This window comes from Copadichromis virginalis, linkage group LG22, assembly GCF_057382275.1.
Source record: "Copadichromis virginalis isolate Kocher_CV1m ecotype Utaka linkage group LG22, C_Virginalis_male_GT1.1, whole genome shotgun sequence".
Taxonomy (NCBI): domain Eukaryota; kingdom Metazoa; phylum Chordata; class Actinopteri; order Cichliformes; family Cichlidae; genus Copadichromis; species Copadichromis virginalis.
Genome location: NC_140638.1, coordinates 36486294 through 36512245, shown reverse-complemented (window position 1 = coordinate 36512245; position 25952 = coordinate 36486294). Strand labels below are relative to the sequence as shown.

Sequence of the window (25952 nt, the reverse complement as noted above, 5' to 3'; positions counted from 1 at the left end):
AACATTGGCTCACCACAGTCCACCCAAAACAAGAACCCAAACAATAGTATCTTTTAAAATGCTAAGCAGCCATTTATTTGCTTCAGCAGTGAGCAGTGCCAAGAATAACAAACAAAACTCCCTAATGGTCCCTACGCTTTCCTACCCAAAAATGAAAACCAAACAAAAGACAATTCTCTTACCTAACTTTTTATATGAAAAACAGGAGAAAACTTAATCAACAAAAATGGCTTCTCACGCCTACCTGGCTGCTGCAGTGAACAGTATATACAAGGTGGAAAAAATACTCAATTACTACTTTATAAATCTATTTACAGCTATTTACAAAAACTAAGATACCAACACCACAATGATCACAACCCATGACAAACTGAAACACAGGGCTTAAATACATAGAGGGAGCAATCGGAATGGACAACAGGAGGGAAACACAGCTGGGGCAAATCAGAACTGACGAGACAAGGAAGCGTAATCTGAACACACTGAGATAAGACAGACCTTCAAAGTAAAACAGGAAACACATAACAGTCACGCCTAACACAAAACACTGACAACATTGGATCGTAACACAATAAAATACAGCCAATATGCCAGACCTGAGCTAGAAAAAGACTTCTATTCTAATCCAATTTCCACACATAATTTATGTTCGCTTTATAAAGACACATTTCACACAAACTTCTATAATTCCACTGGACTGAACTTGAAAACATGTGTGTTTTTGTTAATATCTGTGTGCAAACCTGGATAAAGAAGACAGCGGTTTGAGGGAAGGGTAGGCAGAGTTCGCCCAGTGGGCGGGGACCTGGTTGTTCAGAAAGCTTGTGTAGATTCGGTCCATTTCCTCTGACATCACAACGAGACCTGCTATTGCCTTTTGCAGAGTGATAAGAGACATCTACGAAAAAGAAAGTGAGAATAACACATCACAGTAACGACAGATTCCTAAAAATGTTATTTCTGAAACTACACAGAACGCATATTTTTGATTGTTTAGGTTTTTTTCTTTTTGAATTTTCCTCTAAGATCACGTAAATAAACTACAATCCAAAGAAAACAACTCCTGAAGTGGTCATGAGATGATCTCCACCAATTAAAGGTGTGTGGTTTTTACGTCACCCTGAGAACTTTAAGCAAGTTGTTGAATCGGTCTGCTTCTTGGCCCAAAACAGTTGTGAGGGAGATCAGGTGCCCATTGGTGTCTTTGATAAACAGTGTGTCAGTTGCTTCTTCCATGTCCAGTCGCTCCGCACTCCAAAAGAAAGACAAGTTCACAGAGAGATAAAAGACAACACAAACCAATGAAACATGGGGAAAAAGAGTGAGCGCAATAATGCAAAGTCTCAGCAGTAACTGAGATCGATGTGCAGGTGAATCCATGTGGGGTCAGCGTACCGGGCAGTTTGGCTAGAATCAGCTCGGCGAGCTCGCAGACTCTGTCATCGTTACTCTTAGCTCCATGTTGTGCTGAAGAACGAGGATTAACATCCAGTATGGTATTGATCAGAGTTATAGTTTCTTGACGCTGCAGAGGCAAACACACACACACACACTCATATATTGATATTTTATCATAGCACTCCCAAAGCTCATAAACTGCATGACAAACATAACTTTAAATCACTAAAACGACCACAAGCCATTTCTCATAATTGCTGTGGACTGAAGAAATTAACAGATTTTGAAAAACTACGTATAAATAAGAACTTGCTGTCATTTATATTTAAGAGGACAACTGGCAGTCTGGTATAAAATAGAGACAGAGACATTTGCTTGTAATGTCCTGGTATTGTTACAGTATTGTTCCTCACCTGAAAAGCCAAGTTGGCATTCTCATGCATACCAAAGATCTCAGGATCATCAATGATTGGAAGATTCTTAATATACTTCTTATATTGTTCAAGTTCATCTGACTCTGGAGCGTAGTAAACACCTTACAGGGAGAAAACCATTAACTGAGATATATAGCATGTGAGCGTGCACTGTGCATACGCGTGCTTACATACACATGTACACACACACATACAAAAGAGGGCAGAAAGAACAATACCTGAGGGGGAGTAGGTGTAGCCAGGCTGCAGAGCTTCTGGAGAAAAAAAGCCTTTGAGGGTTGTCCTTAGGCACCGTTGGTCCCAGGCACCCGTCACTCTGCCTCCATATGTGATCTCACCTGAAGAGAAAAAAGACACAGTAGGATTTGAGATATTTCATGGCTTTCTTTGTTTATGAATGCAGGAGATATTGCTTTTAAAGACCAAACCCTGTTCTAGTTTCAGTTGGTCAAAATCTCACTCAGAATCAGAAAAATAAAAAAGTTACGGAAAAAACAGCAACAACTTTAAACTAAAAAAATATGCATATAGAATATTTACATAGATATGTGTAATACCCGTTCCTATACAGATAATTTTGAAAGAAGTTGGATCCAGGTCATTCAATTTAAAGATGAAATACTAAAAAGAGAAATCTATTACAGAACAGAAAACACGGGGGAAAAAATCGTCCCTTTTTCTTTTATATAAAGCTGAATGATCTGAATCAGGGGTCGGCAACCTGCGGCTCTTTAGTCCTTATATTGCAGCTCTGCATGGTTTGGAAAAATAAATTAAGTTTAACTGAAGTTTATTTTATTTGTGCTAGTTCTTTTTTTTAAAACTTGTAGTTCTAAATTGGAAGATTATTGTGATCCTGAATAATAAAGTTATATTTTATTATTTTTCGTCGCTCAAAATAAGCGTCACACTTGTGGAAGCCGGTAGCTCCGCTACACTCCCAAAGCCCAGAAGGCGATATAAGGATGATGGCTCACTGTTTTTGTTTGCTACATGGATAATTTAAGTTCAGCTTTTTAATTCATTTTAAAGACACCTTCAACTGGTGTCTTTTTAGTTATTATTTTTTAAGGGTTGACAATGTGTTCATTACATAAATAAAATAAAATTTTCTCCATAGCACTTCATGGATTTCATAAGTAACACACTAGAGTTGTTTATACGAAGCATAGAGGTAAAAAAAAAACAATAATTAACTTCATTTTAGATGTCAAAAAGTATTGTGGCTCCCAGTGTTTCCTTTTCCGTAGAAACCCGGTCCAAATGGCTCTTTGGGTGTTTAAGGTTGCTGACCGCTGGTTTAAAGTGTCCTATTATCCTTCCCACACTTTTATTTTTATGAAACAGCTGCATGTTTAGGTTCAAGGACATGCAATCATGTTTGTTTTGTGAAAAGGCTTTCTATTAATATAAAATGTCAAAATACAAATAAGACATGCATTACATATGGAAATAAGATGCTACACAAACAGTCCCTAACTTATTACCTTGTTGAATTTAGATACAAGAACATTTCTGTTGATATTTGCTTCCTACCAGTGATGTAGACCAGAGCATCCCAAGGGATGGTGCCATCTTTGCAGTACAGGTTGAGGTTGAGCAGAGCACATTCTCTGTCACTGTCATTGAATTCGTAGCGGATGTTCCAGCCCAGGGGACCAAACTTCTTCTGCTCCTAAACATGAGACACACAGGCAGAGAAGTACTGTACGACCACACACAAAGTAAAACACATCCAAGAAAACAAAGTAATAATGATGAGGCACTTTACATGTAAAATACTGAGAAAGAGTGTATGTAACCTGGATGATTGCATGGAAAAAGCAGATTCCAAAGACAATCTTCCTCCACTGGCGTCCCAAAATGCGGTGTTCAAAGAAACTGCTGGTGATCTCTGTGAAGGCTCGTCGCATGTTGGCTCGCAGGCCTTTAGGAGGCTCGTTAGTCACCTGGCAATGACATCACAGAGACCTACTGAGAAGACTACCAGTAATCCTGAAAACCTTTTGGTTCAGCGTCTCCTCCTTGTTGTCCAGGCAGTCCTCGAGTGCACATACAAACCCCACATACAATCCCAACGACTCTTCAAGATAGTCATGGTCATGATGACGATAAATCAAGTGCTGGTAGTTAATGTACGTTTAACTGACGTCAAAGATTTCGACCCATATTTACAAAGGCAGTGCTTAACTAATGTAAGGTTTATGCCACAGCTACCCTACATAAACAGTACTCGTAATTACCAAAGTCATTTTTATGTTTCACTCTTGTTCAATCCACCAGTATAGACAAGTTCTTTTTTAAAAACAGTATTTTTGATCATCTATAGCTTTTTTATATAGTATTACAGTGTTTGGGTCTCTGTGTGACTACCTTAACGCAGTTCTGGAGCACTGTAACAGGAAATACTTTGGTCAGCATGGAACTGAGAAATAGACGGAAGTTCTCATGGACGGATGTGTCTGCAGAGAAACAGATAAGAAAATTATTTGCATATTCATAAAAAAGTCCTTAAAGGAGTCTGCAGTATTTTTTATCAATAATACAAACACTTTGAAAAAACAAAGCATACAATACCACAATTTACTCGTTTCTGTTTCTCAGAGATTAGAAATGCACCTGTAAATGACAAATTATGTCTAATAACGTTTGAAATATGAAGGAACTTATTTAGATGTGATAGTGTCCCTGAGCATTGCTGCTAACAATGTTCATCCCTTTATGACCACAGCGTACCCATTATCTAGTGGCTATAATGCGATCAACAAATCTGCAACAACTGTGTGACACTATCGTGTTAATGTGGACCAAAACCTCTGAGGAATGCTTTAAGCATTGTTGAGTCTGCACAATGAAGAACTAAAGTACGTTTTCTTGACGGTCAAATGGGTTCTAACTGAATACTAGCAAACTGTAACTAAACTGAAACTAAACCATAGCCCAGCATTTCTTTCTTGGGTATCCCCATCCACAAACACTAACATTACTACCACTGGGATTTCCCAGTTTGAAGCAAATGTGGTAATTATTCTAATTGAAAACTATTTTTTCCATACGCCCTCATAAGCATCATCAAATGTTAGCACAGAAGGCTGAAATAAACACAAATTTATGAGCTCAATTTAAAAATAGTACCAGGCTCAGCGAAGGTCTTAATGAGCTCCTCCATGGCTAACATCCAAGACACAGCCAGATGGCAGTTTTGCAAGAAGACCCAGTTGCCACTTGTCAGCGCTGAATGGATCATCTTCTCCGCTATAGGTCCCTGGCCTTGCCCCAGTGAGATAGCCTCGACCCTGAAAAACACAGAAAAATCACCATTTTGATGCCTTTATAAACTTTATTCATTCATTTGCAACAACCTGTCTAGTCCAGGATCACAGGGACAACAGTTTAGACAGGTGCCCAGACCTCCCTCTTCCCAGCCACTACCCCAACACTTCCAAGCAGATATCGAAGTGAAATACTGGTTTGGGAACATTCAATTCAATTCAATTCAATTCAATTTTATTTATATAGCGCCAAATCACAACAAAAGTCGCCTCAAGGCGCTTCATAGATACAGAGAAAAACCCAACAATCATATGACCCCCTATGAGCAAGCACTTTGGCGACAGTGGGAAGGAAAAACTCCCTTTTAACAGGAAGAAACCTCCGGCAGAACCAGGCTCAGGGAGGGGCGGCCATCTGCTGCGACCGGTTGGGGTGAGAGAAGGAAGACAGGATAAAGACATGCTGTGGAAGAGAGACAGAGGTTAATAACAGATATGATTCAATGCAGAGAGGTCTATTAATACATAGTGAGTGAGAAAGGTGACTGGAAAGGAAAAACTCAATGCATCATGGGAATCCCCCGGCAGCCTACATCTATTGCAGCATAACAAAGGGAGGATTCAGGGTCACCTGGTCCAGCCCTAACTATATGCTTTAGAAAAAAGGAAAGTTTTAAGCCTAATCTTAAAAGTAGAGATAGTGTCTGTCTCCCGAATCCAAACTGGAAGCTGGTTCCACAGAAGAGGGGCCTGAAAACTGAAGGCTCTCCCTCCCATTCTACTTTTAAATACTCTAGGAACAACAAGTAGGCCTGCAGAGCGAGAGCGGAGCGCTCTAATAGGGTGATATGGTACTACAAGGTCATTAAGATAAGATGGGGCCTGATTATTTAAGACCTTGTATGTGAGGAGCAGGATTTTGAATTCAATTCTGGATTTAACAGGAAGCCAATGAAGGGAAGCCAAAACAGGAGAAATATGCTCTCTCTTTCTAGTCCCTGTCAGGACTCTTGCTGCAGCATTTTGGATTAGCTGAAGGCTTTTCAGTGAGTTTTTTGGACATCCTGATAATAATGAATTACAGTAGTCCAGCCTGGAAGTAATAAATGCATGAACTAGTTTTTCAGCGTCACTCTGAGACAGGATATTTCTAATTTTAGAGATGTTGCGCAAATGGAAGAAAGCAGTCTTACATATTTGTTTAATATGTGCGTTGAAGGACATGTCCTGGTCAAAAATGACTCCAAGGTTCCTCACCGCGTTACTGGAGGCCAAGGTAATGCCATCCAGAGTAAGAATCTGATTAGATACCATATTTCTAAGATTTTCAGGGCCGAGTACAATAACCTCAGTTTTATCTGAATTAAGAAGCAGAAAGTTAGCGGCCATCCAGGTCTTTATGTCTTTAAGACATTCCTGCAGTTTAACTAATTGGTGTGTGTTATCTGGCTTCATGGACAGATAGAGCTGGGTGTCATCTGCATAGCAGTGAAAATGTATGCTATGTCTTCTAATGATACTGCCTAAGGGAAGCATGTATAATGTAAACAGAATTGGTCCTAGCACTGAACCAGAAGACATATCCATGTCTTCTGGATATGACCCAGCATGACCTTTGGACATGCCCTTCATGTAAGAGGTGTCCAGAAGGCCTCCTGGATGTGGATGAGTAGTGGCTCTACTCTGAGCCCCTCCCAAACTCCTCATCCTATGTCTGAGACTGAGCTTAGACACCCTTTATAAGACAGCTCATTTCCACTGCTTGTATCTGCAGTCTTAAACTTGAACTTGTTCATTTGAGGAAGCAACTCATTCTCAAACTGAAGAGGACAATCCACCCTTTTCTGGCAGAGAACCACATGGCTGAACTGTCCCAGTGCAAGTTGCAGATTATTGCTTGGTGCAGTCAAATTGACGGCATCATCCACAAAAAGCAGAGATGATCCTAAAAACCTTCCACTACTTGGCTTACAGAAGACAGAAGCTACTGACTATTAAAAATAAAAATAAAAAACCCAGCTAGCTATATATGTCTATGACTCAGATGTCACAGCCTGGTGAACAAAACAAAGACATTTTTGCGAGCCATGTTGGAGGGACCTCTCCAACCATTTTTTTAGCGTATCCAATCAAACTACTATTATTAGGGCCCGAGCACTGAGAGTGCGAAGGCCCTATTGTATCTGCTCTGTTTATTATTATTATTATTATTGTTGTTGTATGTTCACCAGTATGATAATGATGAAGCAGTAATCTCAGTTAACGTGGTTTTATTAACCAGCACAGCAGCAGAGAACATACATGCTTGGATTCAATAACGGAATGGCGCCTATACCACTCAAAACATACACACACCTACACGGAGGTACGGCAAGCGGATTAGGACAAAATACCAAACTAACAGCAGGTTATCTACATCCCCCTTCTTTAGCACATCCCCAACCGGATATAAAGCTTAATGCATACTGAATAATAATAATCACAGCATAAAAGGTGACATACGCTGACCCTTAGGAACATTTAAATTTGCAACCAGATGGAAGAAATAAACATGACAAAAATATCATTTTGCTGTATAAAGTTAAATATGATTACTACTGAAAATCACCTCAAACAGAATTTAACTTGAAGCATTGACATCAGTTACTGTTGGCTCAAACATCAAACCTGAAAATGTTCTGTGTTTTAACTAGTACCCAATTAATCCCTATATCTTGGATTTGGTTTGCACACACGACCAAAGCGTGTCCTGTAAACACCATCACTCTTGGAAAGTCTTGGAGAATGCAAAACATCAGAAGAGCTCTCAACATGAGTGCTCTCTTTAAACTGTTCTACATCATTGTTTTCACCCACAACCTGCAGTCCATCATAATGATGATGATCAGTGTCTTTCTGAACAGTGACAGGCTCAGACACAGGCAATATGTGTCTGCGATTTCTCCTGTAAGTGTTTCCATCCGACTGTACCAGGTAGGATCTAGGTTCTTTACAAAGTTCCTTCTCCACACCTGTGCGGTCATAACCCTGTGGGGTCTGTAACCTCACTACTTGTCCTTCGTTGAGAGGTGGAAGTGGTCGGCTGGATCTGTCATAACAGACCTTCTGAGTCAGTCTCTTGTTGAGTAGTTGGGCTTTCACTCTCTCAGATTCACGGTGTTGTGGTTCGAGCAGTTTGGTTGTGATTGGGAGCGTAGTTCGAGTCTGTCTGGATAGAAGTCGTTCTGCAGAGGAACCCAGGTTCACATCACGTGGAACATTCCTGAGGTTCAGCAGGTTGAGAAATACATCAGTGCCATCTCTGTGTGATTTCTCCATCAGCTGTTTAGCACTGCGCACTGCTCTCTCAGCAAACCCATTGGATTGAGGATACTCTGGACTGCTGGTGACATGTTGAAAGTCCCACTGTGAAGCGAAGTCTTTGAAACGCTGGCTTGTAAACTGCCTGCCATTGTCTGAGATCAGAGTGTGTGGAGCACCATGAACTGAGAAGTGTCTTTTCAGCTTCTTGATGACTGTCGCTGATGTCAAATCCTTTAGCAGGTCAATCTCAAACCAGCCTGAGTATGAGTCGACTACTACTAAATAGTGCTGACAGTGCCACTCAAAGATATCTGTAGCCACAGTTGACCAAGGAAGCTCTGGAACTTCATGCAGATGAAGGGGCTCTTTTTGTTGATGAGGTTTAGTGCTGTTACACACCGAGCAGGAAGTAACTGTTTGTTCAATATCTCTTGACATGAACGGCCAGAAGACGATCCCCCGTGCTCTCCGCTTGGTAGCTTCTACGCCGGGATGTCCTCTGTGCATGATGGTGATGTAGTCTCCTTGCAGGGATTTTGGGATCACGGCTTTGGAACCTTTAAGAATGATGCCATCATCCACAATCAGCTCATCCCTGAAAGGAAAATATGGATGAACCGCCGTGGGAAGGTTGTGGAAAGTGGAGCTGTCGGGAGCACGAGACAGTGTGTCAGCCAGATACATGTGTTTTCCACATTTATATGTGAGGGTGATGTTGTATTTTTGGAGCCTTAACAACATCCTCTGTAATCTGGCTGGTGCAGCGTGAATAGGTTTCTTTAGTATGGTGACCAGTGGCTGATGGTCTGTTTCTACGACCACAGGCTTGCCATAAATGTAGTCATGAAACTTTGTGAAAACAACAGCCAGCAGCTCCTTTTCTATCTGAGCATATCTGGTTTCAGTGTCTGTCAGAGCACGTGAAGCATATGCCACAGGTCGCCCTTCCTGTAAGCAAGCTGCACCAAGACCATACTGTGATGCATCGCACGTTAGTGTCACAGGTTTGCTGACATCATAATATGACAGAACAGGTGGATTAGACATGTGCTCTTTAAGTGCTTCGAACGCAGTCTGATGCTGTGTGTCCCACATCCACTCGCTGTCCTTGTGTGTGAGCTGTCGCAGAGGAGCTGACAGATGGCTGAAGTTTGGAATGAATTTTCCAAGATAATTGACCATCCCCAGGAACCTCTGCAGGGCTTGGACATCTGTTGGAACTGGCATCTCTTTGATTGCGGCTGTTTTGGAAGGGTCTGCTTTAAGCCCCTCGCTTGTGAAAATGTGTCCGACATAACTGACCTGATTCAGCCGGAATTTGCACTTTAATGGGTTTAGTCGCAGGTTTACTTCTCTGGCACGATCAAGGGCTTTTCTCAGGTTGTTGTCATGTTCTTTCATGGTTCTTCCGCCGATGAGTATATCATCAACAATGATGGCACATGGATATCCAGCGAATATCTGCTCCATGGCTCGCTGAAACACCTCGCTAGCAGCGTTAAGACCAAAAGGCATTCTGGGGAACCTGTAACGACCAAAGCAAGTGCTGAAGGTGGTTAGCATGGATGATTTCTGATCCAATGACACCTGCCAAAAAGAGTTCTTAGCATCCAAAACAGAGAACACAGTAGCGTTTGACATTATTGCAGCCACTTCTTCTACTGTGCGCATGGGATGGTGTGGTCTTTTCAGAGCAGTGTTTAAATCTCGAGGATTTATGCATATCCTGATTTCATCTTTGCCTTTCTTGTTGGTGGCTACCATAGAAGACACCCAGTCTGTCGGCTCTGAGACGGGAGTAATGACGCCTAATTTCTCCATCCTGACCAGCTCTGCCTTGACCCTGTCTTTCATGGCCAAAGGGATGCGATGTGCTGGGCGAACAACTGGTTTCACATCTGGGTTCAGTGTCATGCGATAGGTGACTGGCAACCTTCCAAGCTCATCAGAAAATAAGTCGCTGTATTCTGTGATAAGCTGTTGTGACAGGTCATCTGCAGACATGCTCAATTGGTGGACGTCATTGCTGAATGATACAAGTCCCATTTCTCTGCATGCACATAGTCCAAGTATTGGCTGAACATCTTCATTAATAACAAAGAATGATAGCACATGTGGCTGCCCATGCAGAAAACACTGCAGCTTAATTACACCTGAGGTTTGAATCTTGCTGCCTCCAAATGCTACTAGGTTAACGGACTTAGGGTGTGCTTTCATTTGTTTATCTGCTCTTATAATGTTAACCGTTTTCTTGGGAAGCACATTACATTTAGCACCTGTGTCCACCTTCATCTCAACAGGAATCCCATTAATCTGCACGGTGACAAAAACTTCCTCTTTGTGTTCCACATGCACATCAGTCGCATGGATTGCATATTGCAGATTTACTCCATCAACGTAAAATGTGTCATCTCCGCTGTCATCAGCTTGGTCTGGTTCCACATGATGAACTGACTTTCTGTGTCTTGCTACGTTTTGGGTAGGCTGAACAGCTCTGCACCGTTTCTTAAAATGATTCCACTTTTTGCATGCATGACACTGCTGCCCAAAAGCTGGACATTTGCTCTTTTTTGCAGCATGAGCGCCCCACAGTTAGTACAGTTAGTGACATGCTGTGTTTCAGACCTGTCTCCTTGTATTTTCATTTTATCTCCTCTGTGCTTTCTTGTAAATGTGGGCTGGAGCACATCAACATTTGATGCAGATTGTTGAGGAAAAGCAAGTGTTTTATTATGCTCTTCAGTCATTTCATGAATCTTGGCAGACAGATATGGCTTTTGCTAGCGTTAAATCACTATCACGCAGTAGCACTTTCCTTAAATTGTCATTGTTGATGCCACAAACTAGTCTCTTATTAGTTCTTCACTCAGATCACCAAATCTGCAGCTTTTTGCTTTAATCCGTAAATCACTTACATAGGATTCAACAGTCTCGTCCTCTGATTCCGCGTGTTGAACTTGTGTCTTTCCATCATGACGTTGGTTTGTGGGCTGGACATTTCTCTGAATTTCTTTTTGAGGCACTCAGGATCCTCCTTCGATTCTGCAGGAATGAGGACTCGTCCTCCATCGCCGGGCTCTCTCACTTCTGGCGCGTAAACAAAAGACCACTCCCGTTCTATAGCTTCGGGACCTGCTAAGTTGAGCAATATGTAGGCTTGTGTGCGCGCTGGCTTGTCAGAGTGTGCCGCCGCTATAAAAATGTCATACTCTTGCTCAAAAATGCGCCAACATTACCATCGAAAACAAGCGGGTCGGGCCTCCTGAATCCTTGCGCCATGTTGTCTGCAGTCCAGATACAAAAAATGCACCCACAAAATAGACTTGAGACGGGGAAAAATACCGTCAACTACGAAGTACGTGTTTTGTCGCTTCTGACACCATGTTGTATGTTCACCAGTATGATAATGATGAAGCAGTAATCTCAGTTAACGTGGTTTTATTAACCAGCACAGCAGCAGAGAACTTACATGCTTGGATTCAATAACGGAATGGCGCCTATACCACTCAAAACATACACACACCTACACGGAGGTACGGCAAGCGGATTAGGACAAAATACCAAACTAACAGCAGGTTATCTACAATTATTATTATTATTATTTTTCATTGAAATGAATTGCCTTTTTGAGGGCTTTAACATGCTCAAAAACTCATGAAATTTTGCACACATGCCAGGTCTGGTGAAAAATTTTGTTCCTCTTCTGGCTGGCGAGTGGAGCAGCCTACAGGGTCGTGTCCAGGGTGTTTACAATACCTCGTTCCACTGTCCACCGCATCGTGCACAGGGTCACAGAGGTGGTGGTGGCCACGCGCCACCAGGTCATCCACCTCCCACGGACCCCAGAAGACCTAGATGCCATGTCCAATGGGTTTGCACAGCTGGCAGGCCACAGGGCCTTTGTGAAGGCTGCTGGTGCTGCTGCCATGTCCGCATCAAGCCCCCCAGCGGCCCTGAGGGTCAGTGCTACAGGAACAGGAAGTTGTACCCGTCCATAATCCTGCAGGCGGTATGTGACCATCAGGGCCGCTTTGTCGATACACATGTGGGCTGGCCGGGGTCAGTGCATGCCTCCAGGGTCCTCCGCCACAGCCCACTGTACCGACAGGCCCGTTACCCTCCCCCAGGGCATTTTATCCTTGCAGATGGAGGGTACCCATGTCTCCAACATCCACTCCCCCTCATCACCCCCTACAAGAGGCCAGTCCACAGTGTGGGAGCCCAGCGCTTTAACGCACATCACTCCAGGGCACGCTCTGTCATAGAGCGTGCCTTTGGAATGATGAAGACAAGGTACCTTGTCATCTTCCTGCAAGCGGTGGAGGTGCACCTCCACCTTCGTGCCACATGTATGTCACGCTAATACGAGCATCATTGTTGTATGTCCAATCATAATGGCAACTGTAGTGCATACCCTGGCATGTACACTGTACTTACAAGATTAAACATCTGCTGCAGGTCATAACAGCATGTGCCGTGCATCTGTGCCGTGCAACATCTGCATCGGTGCTGGTGGCATTGTGGCCCCAGATGAGGAACCCGAGGATGATGCCCAAGATGAGGGGGAGACTGGTGTGGAGGCAGTCAGTGGTGCACACTGGCGGGACCAGCTATCTGCTGAGGTGTCTGCCCTGGAAGAGGTACCCCCGGACCACGATTATTGTCAGCAGGCAAGTATCCCTTAGTGGTGCATCTGCACAGTGCTGGGATTTCACGTGACAGATCTGTCTTAACATGCTCGTTTTCACCATGTCGTTTTCCCAACGCCATGATTACAATCTAGTGACATGGCAGCTGTCGGTTCCACCAGCCCTGCAGACCCAAGTGGAGGATGTTGCGGTGGACAGTGGGAATGAGCATGCCTGAGCAACATCTGGGGATGCCTATGTGGGATGCTGCACTCAGTACCTGGCTATGAACCGGGGGTCTTACCTGTGGCACCTCCCTCATCTCTGTGGTCCTGGTCCAGCGGACCAAGCAGCACTGCCCAAGACTCCCTGCTCAGGCACGTCAGGCCTGGTTGATGATGTGTGTGCATGCTGGGACACTCAGGTTTATCCTGGACCGCAGTGGGTAGTGCATTTCCCACAATCATGTTGTGTTATACGTTGCACTGCTTTCATTTCCACAACGTGGCACGTGCAATAGGTCAGGCCCCCGTAATTGTGTCATGTAGTTTGTGACAGACATGCACTCACAGTTGGGATGTTCCCACTGTCTTTATTTACATACATCTTGTGTTTCTATGGTGTATTGATAGTCATGTGCTTTTGTGCTGAGGTGTTTTTTCTGTTATCAAACTGTTCTCCCACTAGGAGCTCAGTCTGAGTGGAGTTTTTTTTCTCCTCTTACCTCATGTTATGTATTTTCGTTGTTTTTTCCTATCAGCCTACCTTTCTGACATGTCTGCCCAATGTGATGTTTGTGTAAAGTTGGTCAGAAGGTTCCTTTGTAAGTGCGCATGCGCTGCCTGCTGTAACCTGCTGTAACCCTAATTTCCCTCGGGATGAATAAAGTATTCTGATTCTGATAACTGAAATCATTTTGTGTGTGCAGAACAAAGGTTGGAACAACAACATAAATTAAGTTCAACTATGTACATGGCGTCGTATCTACAGAAATATAATCACTGAAATAATCATGTTTGTACAAAACAAAGGTTGGGGTGCCAGCATAAATAAAGTTCAACTATGTACAGTGGCTGTCTGTGGACACGACTCAGTCCTTTTTCTGCTCCACTAGCTTTTCGAGGACACCTATCAGCCTGTCCATCCTCTCGGCTCTACGTTCCTCCATTTGCCGTTGCTGGGCCATGTCCTCCTTTATTAGGGCAATGAGCTCATCCTCCCAGTCCCTCCTCCTTTTCACCACCCGTGCCTCAGGCGGGTCCTCATCCTCCTGTCCCTCCTGGTGTGGGAGTGGGTTGCCCACTGCTGCACTGGGTCCTGGTGCATCCTCCTGGATGGAGGAGATTAGGACGGGTAGCCTGGTGGAGGGCCTCTGTCCTAGCACCTCATCCATGGCCATGTTGCAGCAGTGGGCTTCCCACTTGCACCCTCGCCCGTCGCTGGATACTTGCACTCCTGAAGGGAGGATACATCACAGGTGGCAGTTGGCAACAACAGCAACAGTGCAGGTTTACATAGGTGACTTTTCAGTGTTCTGTGTGGAGTTACATCTGTCACTACCACTGTACATACTTTGTATTTCCTCTTCAGGTTCTCCCATTTACGTTTGCACATGTATATCAGGTCATTTCGTTTATGGCATCCACAGCAGTATGTACTGGCTTGGGACCACAGGGCAGACAGTTCACTGTCCCTTGTGCCTCAATACTTGTAGACCTCATACTGTTGCTGTACCTCCAACCCACTGCGGCTGAGTGTTTCGCACCCGTGAACAGGTGCTCATTGTCACGGCGGAGTCGAATGAGGTCTGCCGTCTGCTCCTTGGTCCCTGTAATGCAGCGTGACATTGGATTACATTCCCCACCATCCTGCACTTCTGTTTTAGCATTTCTCCATTTGCTGTCAGTTCAGCATTTACAGCTGTGTGGAACATACACACAGCAATGTCAGGCAATACTACAGCACTGAGTGGGGCAGAACATTTACATTATCAGGCCCTAGGTTGGGGTTGGGGGTTCTCTGTCATATGTTTTGTTTTAATTCAATTCAATTCAGTTTTGTTTGGATGGGGCAGACTCACAACAAAAGTCGCCTCAGGGTGCTTTGAAATATCCCCTTTGACGTATTTGACATGGCAGGTGTGATAACTGTAACAAATGTATGTATATGTTATATTTTATGCATTTTATATTTAATGTGCTGCGGACACAGCTACATTCCTGCCTGGTATATGTTGACATTCCTGTTTGCGGCACAGGCAGGGTCATATTAGTACAGTTGATTGCACTTGTAGTGGTGATACGTCTATTCATACTGCCCTCGGTCTGGTACAGGATTCACAGCTTTGCGGGTCTGTGCATTTACGGTTACATGGGTCGGGCAGGTGTCACATGATTCACCTTGACATTTTCTATTAACCTCCCATTAGCTTTTACATCTTGGTGTTTGTTTCGCTCCTTCACACATATCTTACATTTGCGGGTGTTGCTGTCCTCCGCCGCCGTTTCAACCTCCTCCGCAGCTGCTGACATCATTATGCATTGGCCTGGCTGCATCGCGCTATGCATTGTGGGATATATGGCACCACGAAGCGTGCACCGGACCACGCTTGATATTTGGGGAAATCGACGGCGCATTTGGAGTGCACTTCGAATTGGGACAGCCGTCGTCGCGTGGCGGTGACGTGATCGCACTTGAAATGCGTACTTCAAGCGTGCATACCCTGAATTGGGACACAGCCACTGTCCAATCTGGACCAAAGAGCACACATATGATAAGGCTCCACCCCTGAACATTTTTCAGCTGCCATATTTGACATCAGGGAGAGCGCCACCTAGTGGGAACAGGAAATGTCATGTTTTACACTTTGGGGTACAGTATAGTGATGGGTGACATCTGCAGCCTCAAATTTCTCCAGGAAAGCCTTAAGGAGTTGGTCTTGGGTTACAGTGAAAACTGTGACTTTTTGTGAAAGGGTGTGACCCCAGCAGCATGGCGAACTTTGATGTCTCGCCATGAAGAAACAAATTAGTTTAACTCAATGAAATCCAGTCTGATCATTACCAGACTTAACAGGCATGATGTCAGACCCGCCCTGAACAGATTGATGTGCCCATTGTCAGGAATACACAGAGCGCCACCTAGTGGCAACAGGAAATTTCATGTCTTTCATTTTGTTGTACTGATTTTCACAGGTTCATCGTGGACACCTCAAAAGCGGTGAATATCACCATCAGTCCCTCGTGATGCTTCAGTGAGAAAATTGTGTCTTTAAACTGAACGGCGCACCCTGGTGGCAGCGCTCTTCACCATGAAAAATGAAGTGATGTTTGAGGGGCTTGGAAAGTTTCAAAAGTCTTGAAATTTGGCACACAGCTTCAATGGGATGAAGGCTTTCTTGTTATGTGATCATTTGCCTTGAATAGCGCAAAATGGCTCCGCAGCGCCCCCTACAAAATTTCAAAACATCAGCCCCTGGTCTGTGTTTTATGTATGAGTCTGAAACCTGGTAGGCTTATAAGAAATATCAAGATGTACAAAAGTCTCTTGGAGCAATATCCCAAATCCAACAGGAAGTCAGCCATTTTAAAATTAATGTGTAATTTTGGCGACATTTTCCCCCTCGTTTCAGGCCTTGTTGTCAAGGCTCGGCTGTGTGGCAGGCAGGAGGAGGACCCAAACGCAAAACTCACAGACACGGGGATGAACTCAAAATCACAGCTTTAATGCTGGAATGGCAGAACATAGGAAATACAAAACTAAACTGGGAAAAGTAAACTAACATACGCAGAGAGACACAGGGAGATCCACACAACATGAGGGACGACGTCACACTGAACAGAGGGAGACGCAGACAGAAATACACAGAGGGTTAACGAGGGAAGTGGGAACACACGGGGAACACAGGTGACACTGATAATCATAACGAGACAGGGCGGGGTGAACTGAACACTGACGGGAGAGGTGAAACAGGAAGTACAGGAGGAGAGAGAGCACGAGTAGAACACCAACGTAACAGGCAGGGGAGACACGGAATAAACACGAAAGGGGACGAGGGCTCATAAATACATAGAGGGCACACAGGGGGAAGAGAGAGCACGGGGAGAACTTAGACATAATGGGCAGGGGAAGCATGGAATAAAATACAAACATACAAGGAAACTAAGAACACTGGGCCAACATGGCCCAGGACCATGACAGTACCCCCCCCTCAAGGGCTGGCTCCAGACAGCCCAAACACAGAAAAACAAAACCAAACAGAAAACAACCCAGGGCGGGCGGCGGGGGCCCAGGACGGAGGGCCCGGAACAGAAAACAAAAGAAGAGCACAGCAAACACCGGAGCCCAAGAAAATAACCCAAACACAGAGCAGTTCAGGGGGCCGACCATGCGGAAGGCAACGGCGGAGACGTGGAAACAGTTCAGGAGGCCGACCGTGCGCGAGGCAACGGCGGCGACGTGGAAACAGTCCAGGAGGCCGGCCGTGCGCGAGGCAACGGCGGCGACGTGGAAACAGTTCAGGAGGCCGGCCGTGCGCGAGGCAACGGCGGCGACGTGGAAACAGTTCAGGAGGCCGGCCGTGCGCGAGGCAACGGCGGCGGTGAAGGAGACGACGGAGCAGTTCAGGAGGCCGACCGCGCGGGAGGCGGCGGCGACGATGACAGCGCTGGTCCGGGGGCCGACCGTGCGGAAGGCGACGGCGGCCACCCAGGCGAAGAGGGTCCGGGGGCCGGCCGTGCGGAAGGCGACGGCGGCCACTCAGGCGATGACGGTGCAGTTCAGGGGGCCGGCCGCGCGGAAGGCAGCGGCGGCGGCTCTCCAGTGTCAGGCGTACTGGCCGAGGCCCGGTGGGCACAGGACCAGTCGAGACGGGACCAGGCGAAGCACAGGCTGAGGCTGCAGCAGACGAAGGCTCTGAGGAGGCTGCAGCAGACGAAGGCTCTGAGGAGGCTGCAGCAGACGAAGGCTCTGAGGCCGGGCCGGGCGAGGTTGCAGAGGCTGAGGCCGGGCCGGGCGAGGTTGCAGAGGCTGGCCCAGGCGTAGCAGAAGCACAGGCAGAGGCTGGCCCAGGCGTAGCAGAAGCACAGGCGGATGTAGCCGGGCCAGGCGATGACGAGGCGGTCGCAGATGGCGGCTGGACAGGCTCCTCGGGCCCTCCAGCTGATGCGGCGTGAGGCTGAACGGGCCCCTCGGACCCTCCAGCGGAGACGTGAGGCTGAACGGGCCCCTCGGACCCTCCAGCGGAGACGTGAGGCTGAACGGGCCCCTCGGACCCTCCAGCGGAGACGTGAGGCTGAACGGGCCCCTCGGACCCTCCAGCGGAGACAGGAGGCTGAACGGGCCCCTCGGACCCTCCAGCGGAGACAGGGAGGCGCTGGCCGGGCTCACTGGAACCCCCAGCGGACGAGGTAGATGGCGGCGTGGGAGCCGCGGAGTCCTGGATGAGCTCATCCGAGGTTCCAGCAGGAGCTGAAGTAGAGCCAGAGAGGATTGGGACCCCGGGCTCAACGTTAAGCTGGCCAGAAAACCGCACTGCTACGGGGAACTGGGCCAAAGGTTCAGGTGCGAGCTGAGCTGCTGGACACACGGGGACCTGAGCTGCCGGACACACGGGGACCTGAGCTGCTGGACACACGGGGACCTGAGCTGCTGGACACACGGGGACCTGAGCTGCTGGACACACGGGGACCTGAGCTGCTGTCTGTAGTACCGGTGGTGGTGAGAGTGGAGTAGGTGGTGGAGTTAATGACTTCACAGGAGAATGAACCAGAGGTGAGTGCGCAGGAGATTGAGCTAGAGGTGGTAGTGATAGTTGAGGGGAAAGTGGAGCTGGTGATTGAGTGGATGACTGTGCTAAGGGATGCTGCACTGGGGACACTGGAGACTGCACTGGGGACACTGGAGACTGCACTGGGGACACTGGAGACTGCACTGGGGACACTGGAGACTGCACTGGGGACACTGGAGACTGCAGTGATGGTTGTAGTGGAGGTGTAATGGGTGAAGGAGTGGCTGAAGTGGCTGTGGGTCGGACGGCTAGTGGCTCAGCTACAGGGTATGGTAACGGCAGGGCTATGGGTTGAATGACTGACTGAGTAGCAGCCTGAGTGGCTGGGTGTAGTGACGGTTGTGGTGGAAGAGAAACAGGTGGTAGTGTGGATGATGGAGCTAAGGGCGACTGAGTGGCAGACCGAACTGATGACTGAAGCGATGGTAGAGGTGAAAATGGAGCTTGTGGTGGAGTTAATGGCTGAGCTAGCGGGGACACAGGAGACTGAACTGAGGGTGGCTGCGAGGGAGCTAACTGAACTGAGGGTGGCGGCGAGGGAGCTAACTGAGCTGTGAAGGGCTGCGAGGGAGCTAACGGAGCTGTGAAGGGCTGCGAGGGAGCTAACGGAGCTGTGAAGGGCTGCGAGGGAGCTAACGGAGCTGTGAAGGGCTGCGAGGGAGCTAACGGAGCTGTGAAGGGCTGCGAGGGAGCTAACGGAGCTGTGAAGGGCTGCGCAGGCGATAAGCAGCTCGCATTGACTTCCGCCACACAAAACACAGCCCCTGAATGAACAGTCATAATGTCTGGAAAAGACACAGAGTTCTCACTCACCACAGCAGGTGAATTAGAAGGCCGAATGTCCGGCTGTGGGGTGGCGCGTCGGCGGCGTGAATGCCGTTTTCTTCGGGAAGCCGGAGGTGCGGTGATGGAGGAAACCGGCAACGACGGAGAGATCGCGGCCGGCTCCTCATCCTCCGACCACATTGCTGCGAGAAAAGCAGCGGGTGAGTGACAGTCAGAGTGGAGGGTGGATGGAGAGGAGTCCAGTGGCAGCAGCGTGGAAACGTTTCCCGATTGTGGCGGTCGCTGTTGCGGTATGACGAGCTCGCGAATTTGTACTGTCTCCTTGGCTTTCTGCAGATTGGACAGTAGGCCCGAAAATCCTGAGAGCTCGTGGAGATGGGGATTCCCTTTGAGAATAGCCTCGATGGCGTTTATCCCAATGGACACGGCTTTAATGTCCGAGGCGTGGGAAACTCGCTCCCACAGGCCGAAGATGCGGGCCAAATCGCTTTCCCGGGAGGAGCCTGCTGGGTCCATTTCTGGTGACGTCGTACTGTCAAGGCTCGGCTGTGTGGCAGGCAGGAGGAGGACCCAAACGCAAAACTCACAGACACGGGGATGAACTCAAAATCACAGCTTTAATGCTGGAATGGCAGAACATAGGAAATACAAAACTAAACTGGGAAAAGTAAACTAACATACGCAGAGACACAGGGAGATCCACACAACATGAGGGACGACGTCACACTGAACAGAGGCAGACGCAGACAGAAATACACAGAGGGTTAACGAGGGAAGTGGGAACACACGGGGAACACAGGTGACACTGATAATCATAACGAGACAGGGCGGGGTGAACTGAACACTGACGGGAGAGGTGAAACAGGAAGTACAGGAGGAGAGAGAGCACGAGTAGAACACCAACGTAACAGGCAGGGGAGACATGGAATAAACACGAAAGGGGACGAGGGCTCATAAATACATAGAGGGCACACAGGGGGAAGAGAGAGCACGGGGAGAACTTAGACATAATGGGCAGGGGAAGCATGGAATAAAATACAAACATACAAGGAAACTAAGAACACTGGGCCAACATGGCCCAGGACCATGACACTTGTACTTTGACGAACTCCTCGTAGTGTATTCATCAGATAGACACGATCTCCGGTGCGTAGAATCTAAAGACCTTTGTGATGTTAAATTGCGAAGCTTTTCACATTGAGGGAAACGGGGTGGTCATGGCGGCACGTGGAGTTTCAATCACTCGCCAAAAAGAAGTAATCTGCTGTCACTCAAAAACACAATGCCCAATCAGCTTTGCAGCAAGGACAGAATAACTCCAGCTTTGTGTCTTTTTTCCATTCTAGCTTAAGTACAGGACAAATCGCTTCCTTTTCACCTCCGTATGTAACTCCGATGGCCAGACCAGCTGTGGCTCCATGTATCAGTTGTTAAGCTTAACGTGGAAATACTATGCAAACATTCAGGGATGAACTTACACACTTGCTTTACTTCTCTGGGATAGTTTTTGCCGAGATAACATGCCGCGGTTTGGAAGCATGTAGTGAGGCTCCACATGCTTCACCAGACCGCTGACAGGTCTCGCAGACAACAGCCGCTCTGTCACGTGACACATACTACTTCGATGCGCCGAGCTGGGTTACGCCAAGTAGCGCGTTTTGTGAGGTGATTTTGTGATACTTCGGATCGGATTCCATTTTTTATTTCTCTCCGATATCCGATCCAGTAATTTAGGTCAGTATCGGAGCGATACCGATACATCATATCGAATAGGTTCATCTCTACTTGTTACATAGTTGAAATGCAATAGCTTTTTTCATGTGTGTGCATGTATTTACCTGAGAAGTTGGTCTTCTAAGCCAGATTTAGTGACAGTGAAGTTGATAATTGTAACTTTGATGCAAACCTTAAAAGGTGGAAACAGAAACTCATTAAATCACAATGAAACCTTGACAAAGAAGTCCTGCCATTAATTAATTCTTCGATCTTAAATATGATCAACCTATCTCTAATAATCGGCTATGTACCACAGGCCTTCAAGCTGGCTGTAGTTAAACCTTTACTCAAAAAGCATCTCTAGACCCAGCAGTCTTAGCTAATTATAGGCCAATCTCCAACCTTCCTTTCATATCAAAAATCCTTGAAAGAGTAGTTGTCAAACAGCTAACAGATCATCTGCAGAGGAATGGTTTATTTGAAGAGTTTCAGTCAGGTTTCAGAGCTCATCACAGCACAGAAACATCTTTAGTGAAGGTTACAAATGATCTTCTTATGGCCTCTGACAGTGGACTCATCTCTGTGCTTGTCCTGCTAGACCTCAGTGCAGCGTTCGATACTGTCGACCATAATATCCTATTAGAGCGATTAGAACATGCTGTAGGTATTACAGGTACTGTGCTGCAGTGGTTTGTATCATATCTATCTAATAGACTCCAGTTTGTGCATGTAAATGGAGAGTCCTCTTCACACACTGAGGTTAATTATGGAGTTCCACAGGGTTCAGTGCTAGGACCAATTCTGTTTACATTATACATGCTTCCCTTAGGCAGCATCATTAGAAGACATAGCATACATTTACACTGCTATGCAGATGACACCCAGCTCTATCTGTCCATGAAGCCAGATAACACACACCAATGAGTTAAGCTGCAGGAATGTCTTAAAGACATAAAGACCTGGATGGCCGCTAACTTTCTGCTTCTTAATTCAGATCAAACTGAGGTTATTGTACTCGGCCCTGAAAAGCTTAGAAATATGGTATCTAAGCAGATTCTTACTCTGGATGGCATTACCTTGGCCTCCAGTAACACTGTGAGGAACCTTGGAGTCATTTTTGACCAGGACATGTCCTTCAACGCACATATTAAACAAATATGTAAGACTGCTTTCTTCCATTTGTGCAACATCTCTAAAGTTAGAAATATCCTGTCTCAGAGTGACGCTGAAAAACTAGTTCATGCATTTATTACTTCCAGGCTGGACGACTGTAATTCATTATTATCAGGAAGTCCAAAAAACTCACTGAAAAGCCTTCAGCTAATCCAAAATGCTGCAGCAAGAGTCCTGACAGGGACTAGAAAGAGAGAGCATATTTCTCCTGTTTTGGCTTCCTGTTAAATCCAGAATTCAAAATCCTGCTCCTCACATACAAGGTCTTAAATAATCAGGCCCCATCTTATCTTAATGACCTTGTAGTACCATATCACCCTATTAGAGCACTTCGCTCTCGCTCTGCAGGCCTACTTGTTGTTCCTAGAGTATTTAAAAGTAGAATGGGAGGCAGAGCCTTCAGTTTTCAGGCCCCTCTTCTGTGGAACCAGCTTCCAGTTTGGATTCAGGAGACAGACACTATCTCTACTTTCAAGATTAGGCTTCAAACTTTCCTTTTTGCTAAAGCATATAGTTAGGGCTGGACCAGGTGACCCTGAATCCTCCCTTAGTTATGCTGCAATAGACGTAGGCTGCCGGGGATTCCCATGATGCACTGGGTGTTTCTACCTCACTCACTATGTGTTAACAGACCTCTCTGCATTGAATCATATCTGTTATTAACCTCTGTCTCTCTTCCACAGCATGTCTTTATCCTGTCTTCCTTCTCTCACCCCAACCAATCACAGCAGATGGCCCCGCCCCTCCCTGAGCCTGGTTCTGCTGGAGGTTTCTTCCTGTTAAAAGGGAGTTTTTCCTTCCCACTGTTGCCAAAGTGCTTGTTCATAGGGGGTCATATGATTGTTGGGTTTTTCTCTGTATCTATGAAGCGCCTTGAGGCGACTTTAGTTGTGATTTGGCGCTATATAAATAAAATTGAATTGAACTACTTTGCTGGTCTGAAAGATCGTCTTTGTGGTTTTAATTCAGGATTCTTTGGAGGCCATGTCTCTCTTTTATAATGTCTGTGATGTATGTATGCAGTGTTGGCTTGAACTAATGAGAGAGTACATGACTGCATTTAGTGTGAGCCCATTCTGCTAGACTGGTGTTCAGCTATAGGGTTTTGCTAGTTGACATATGACTGCATCTCTTTACAGTATCTGCTTTTGTACACATACAGTATAAGTAGGTTTGAGTAGGTGTGCTGCTGTCCTTACCTCTGGCAGGTAATGTGGGTTGGCCATCTTTGTGGTCATATAGAACCTAAAATTTTTGTCATAGTCAATATCTGAGTCTCCCAGTCGGATCATTGTTCGCCCGCCAGCCACAAACGTCTGCTTCAACAAGACGGGCTCCAGTGCTGGATTCAAGGTCTCCTTTAACTATACACCCACAAAATACCCAAACAGAGCCCTTCACAGTACACATGCTTTTCTTTTCTTTTTTTTTGTGTCCCGTTTGGATCTTTAGCATCAGAATTGTTGTCTTAAGGCCAAGAAAGATGCCAAGTGGATTTAATTTACCAAGTGGATCATCATGGCCTTGCCATATTGGTCCATTTGATTGACCTTTATTATAATTATGAATTTATTTTATTTTTGTTTTTTAAGACGGGACAGACATGACTGGGGGATAGGACAGGGAGAAAGAATGAAAGAAAGAGAGGGAGAGAAAGAAAACCAAAGGGGAGAAGAGACGGTGAGAAGGGGGGGAAGAAAGAAAAAAACAAACAAAACACCTGGATCACCTGTATGGAGGAAAAAAAAAAAAAAACAGAAGAGAAAGTAAACAAAAAAGGAGCAACATAATAAAAACAGCACCATCACAATAAACTAGCTAACAGTAGATAACAATAGATACTAAATATTAAACGATATTGTGCAGCACGCAAGATAGACAGCGCACAATGTGCTTTGAGGCAGCAGCCAAGAAAGCTGTAGTCCACGTCTGTGAACACCCGTGTGTACACCTGTGTGCATACCTGTGTGGATCAGCACGCTTGCATTCCAATACATACATGAGCGCCCAGCCCCAGATGACAAGGACCACCAACACACCAACGTCTGAGGGCATCAGCCACCGGCAGGGAGTGTGGTGAGGGGAGATAGGCTTCCGTACTTTAGAGGGCCTGAGATGTACCCAGAGAGTCTAAGACCCAACCTGACATATAGACACAGACGAACAGGCGCACGCGGACACAAACATGCATTCCCACTAGTGCTGGGCGATATATCGATTTTTTTTTAAAATATCGCTATATTTTTATACAAGACATAAGCTGTGACAATATCGTTTACATCGATATAGTCTATGTTGCGTTATAATTACACTTGTGGAGCCGCTATTTTGCCTCTCTCTCATCTGGGTTTGTTTGCCCCGCCTCTCACCCTCACTGAACACAAACCCCCTCCCCCATCGCTACACCTCCAGTTGGCAACAAGATGGACACAGGAGCTAGCGAAGAGGAGCTCGTCGGAAAAAAGAAAACCAATGGCTCAATTATTTGGAGATGGTTCGGGTTCAAAGTGTCAGATGAGCAGCAGAATAATGTATTCTGTAGAGAATGTCGAAAAAGCGTCGCAACGAAAGGTTCGAGCACCACTAATCTTTACCACCATTTACAACTGCGCCATAAAGTGCAGTATGAAGAGTGTGTGAAATTGCGTGCTGTAGCCCAGACCGCAAAGTCTTCCGAGGTTCCTGCCGTGAAACAGACCACCTTACAACACTCATATACTCGTGCTGTGCCATATGATACAAAAAGTGAGAAGTGGGGGGAAATTACTAAAGCAGTGGCCTATCATATTGCTAAAGACATGGTCCCCATCTCAACTGTGGAACAAGAGGGCTTTATACAGCTGCTAAAAACTCTTGACCAAAGATACCAGTTACCTAGCCGGAAATACTTCACCAGAGAAGCACTGCCAAAAATGTATACTGATGTTAGACAGAGTCTCGCTGCCCAGCTCACCAAAGTGTCTCACTTCGCACTGACAACCGACATGTGGTCCAGCAGGACGTGCGAGCCATATATGAGTGTGACTATACATTTCATGGAAGACTGGGAACTGAAAACTGCCTGTCTCCAGACCAGCTACTTTCCTCAAGACCACACCGGAGAGCATATAGCTGAAGCCCTGCAGGATGTGCTCAAAACCTGGAAGCTCAACCCGACGGGACTGGTTGCTATAACAACTGACAACGGGGCTAATATTGTCAAGGCGGTTCAACTGAACAAGTGGTCGAGGATCCAGTGTTTTGGTCACAGGCTTCATCTGGCCATTGGTGAGTGCAATACTGAATTTTTTGATTTGGAAAAAAACCCGCTAATAAATGAAAAGTGTATAGAGTCTCTTGTAGAGCTAAACATGCCTATGGACCACAAGACAAATATTTTTATAAGTCATAGCCAGCATATACATCTATCACTTAGAAATCGAAAGTTAGTTGAACAAATAAATAAACTATCCCT

General features: G+C 46.0%; 1 protein-coding gene and 1 pseudogene across 1 annotated transcript; both read right to left on the bottom strand.

The window, feature by feature from the left end:
• Positions 1-25952, bottom strand: part of LOC146683819 (dynein axonemal heavy chain 6-like) — a 56892-nt pseudogene that overhangs the window by 8481 nt on the left and 22459 nt on the right.
• On the bottom strand, positions 13893-15756 carry LOC146683820 (uncharacterized). Its single transcript, XM_085447147.1, has 3 exons — positions 15509-15756; positions 14608-14863; positions 13893-14490 (listed from the first exon to the last, which is right to left on the bottom strand). Exons 2-3 carry the CDS (start codon positions 14633-14635, stop codon positions 14126-14128), a joined length of 393 nt encoding a protein of 130 aa, XP_085303273.1. The 5' UTR covers positions 14636-14863; positions 15509-15756; the 3' UTR covers positions 13893-14125.

Excerpts from the sequence above, each read along its gene's own strand:
- LOC146683820 (XM_085447147.1), bottom strand. The coding sequence starts at position 14,635 with ATGGGAGAACCTGAAGAGGAAATACAAA. Across the intron at positions 14,491-14,607 it reads ACCTGAAGAGGAAATACAAA|GAGTGCAAGTATCCAGCGAC; the intron begins GTATGTACAGTG and ends TCCTCCCTTCAG.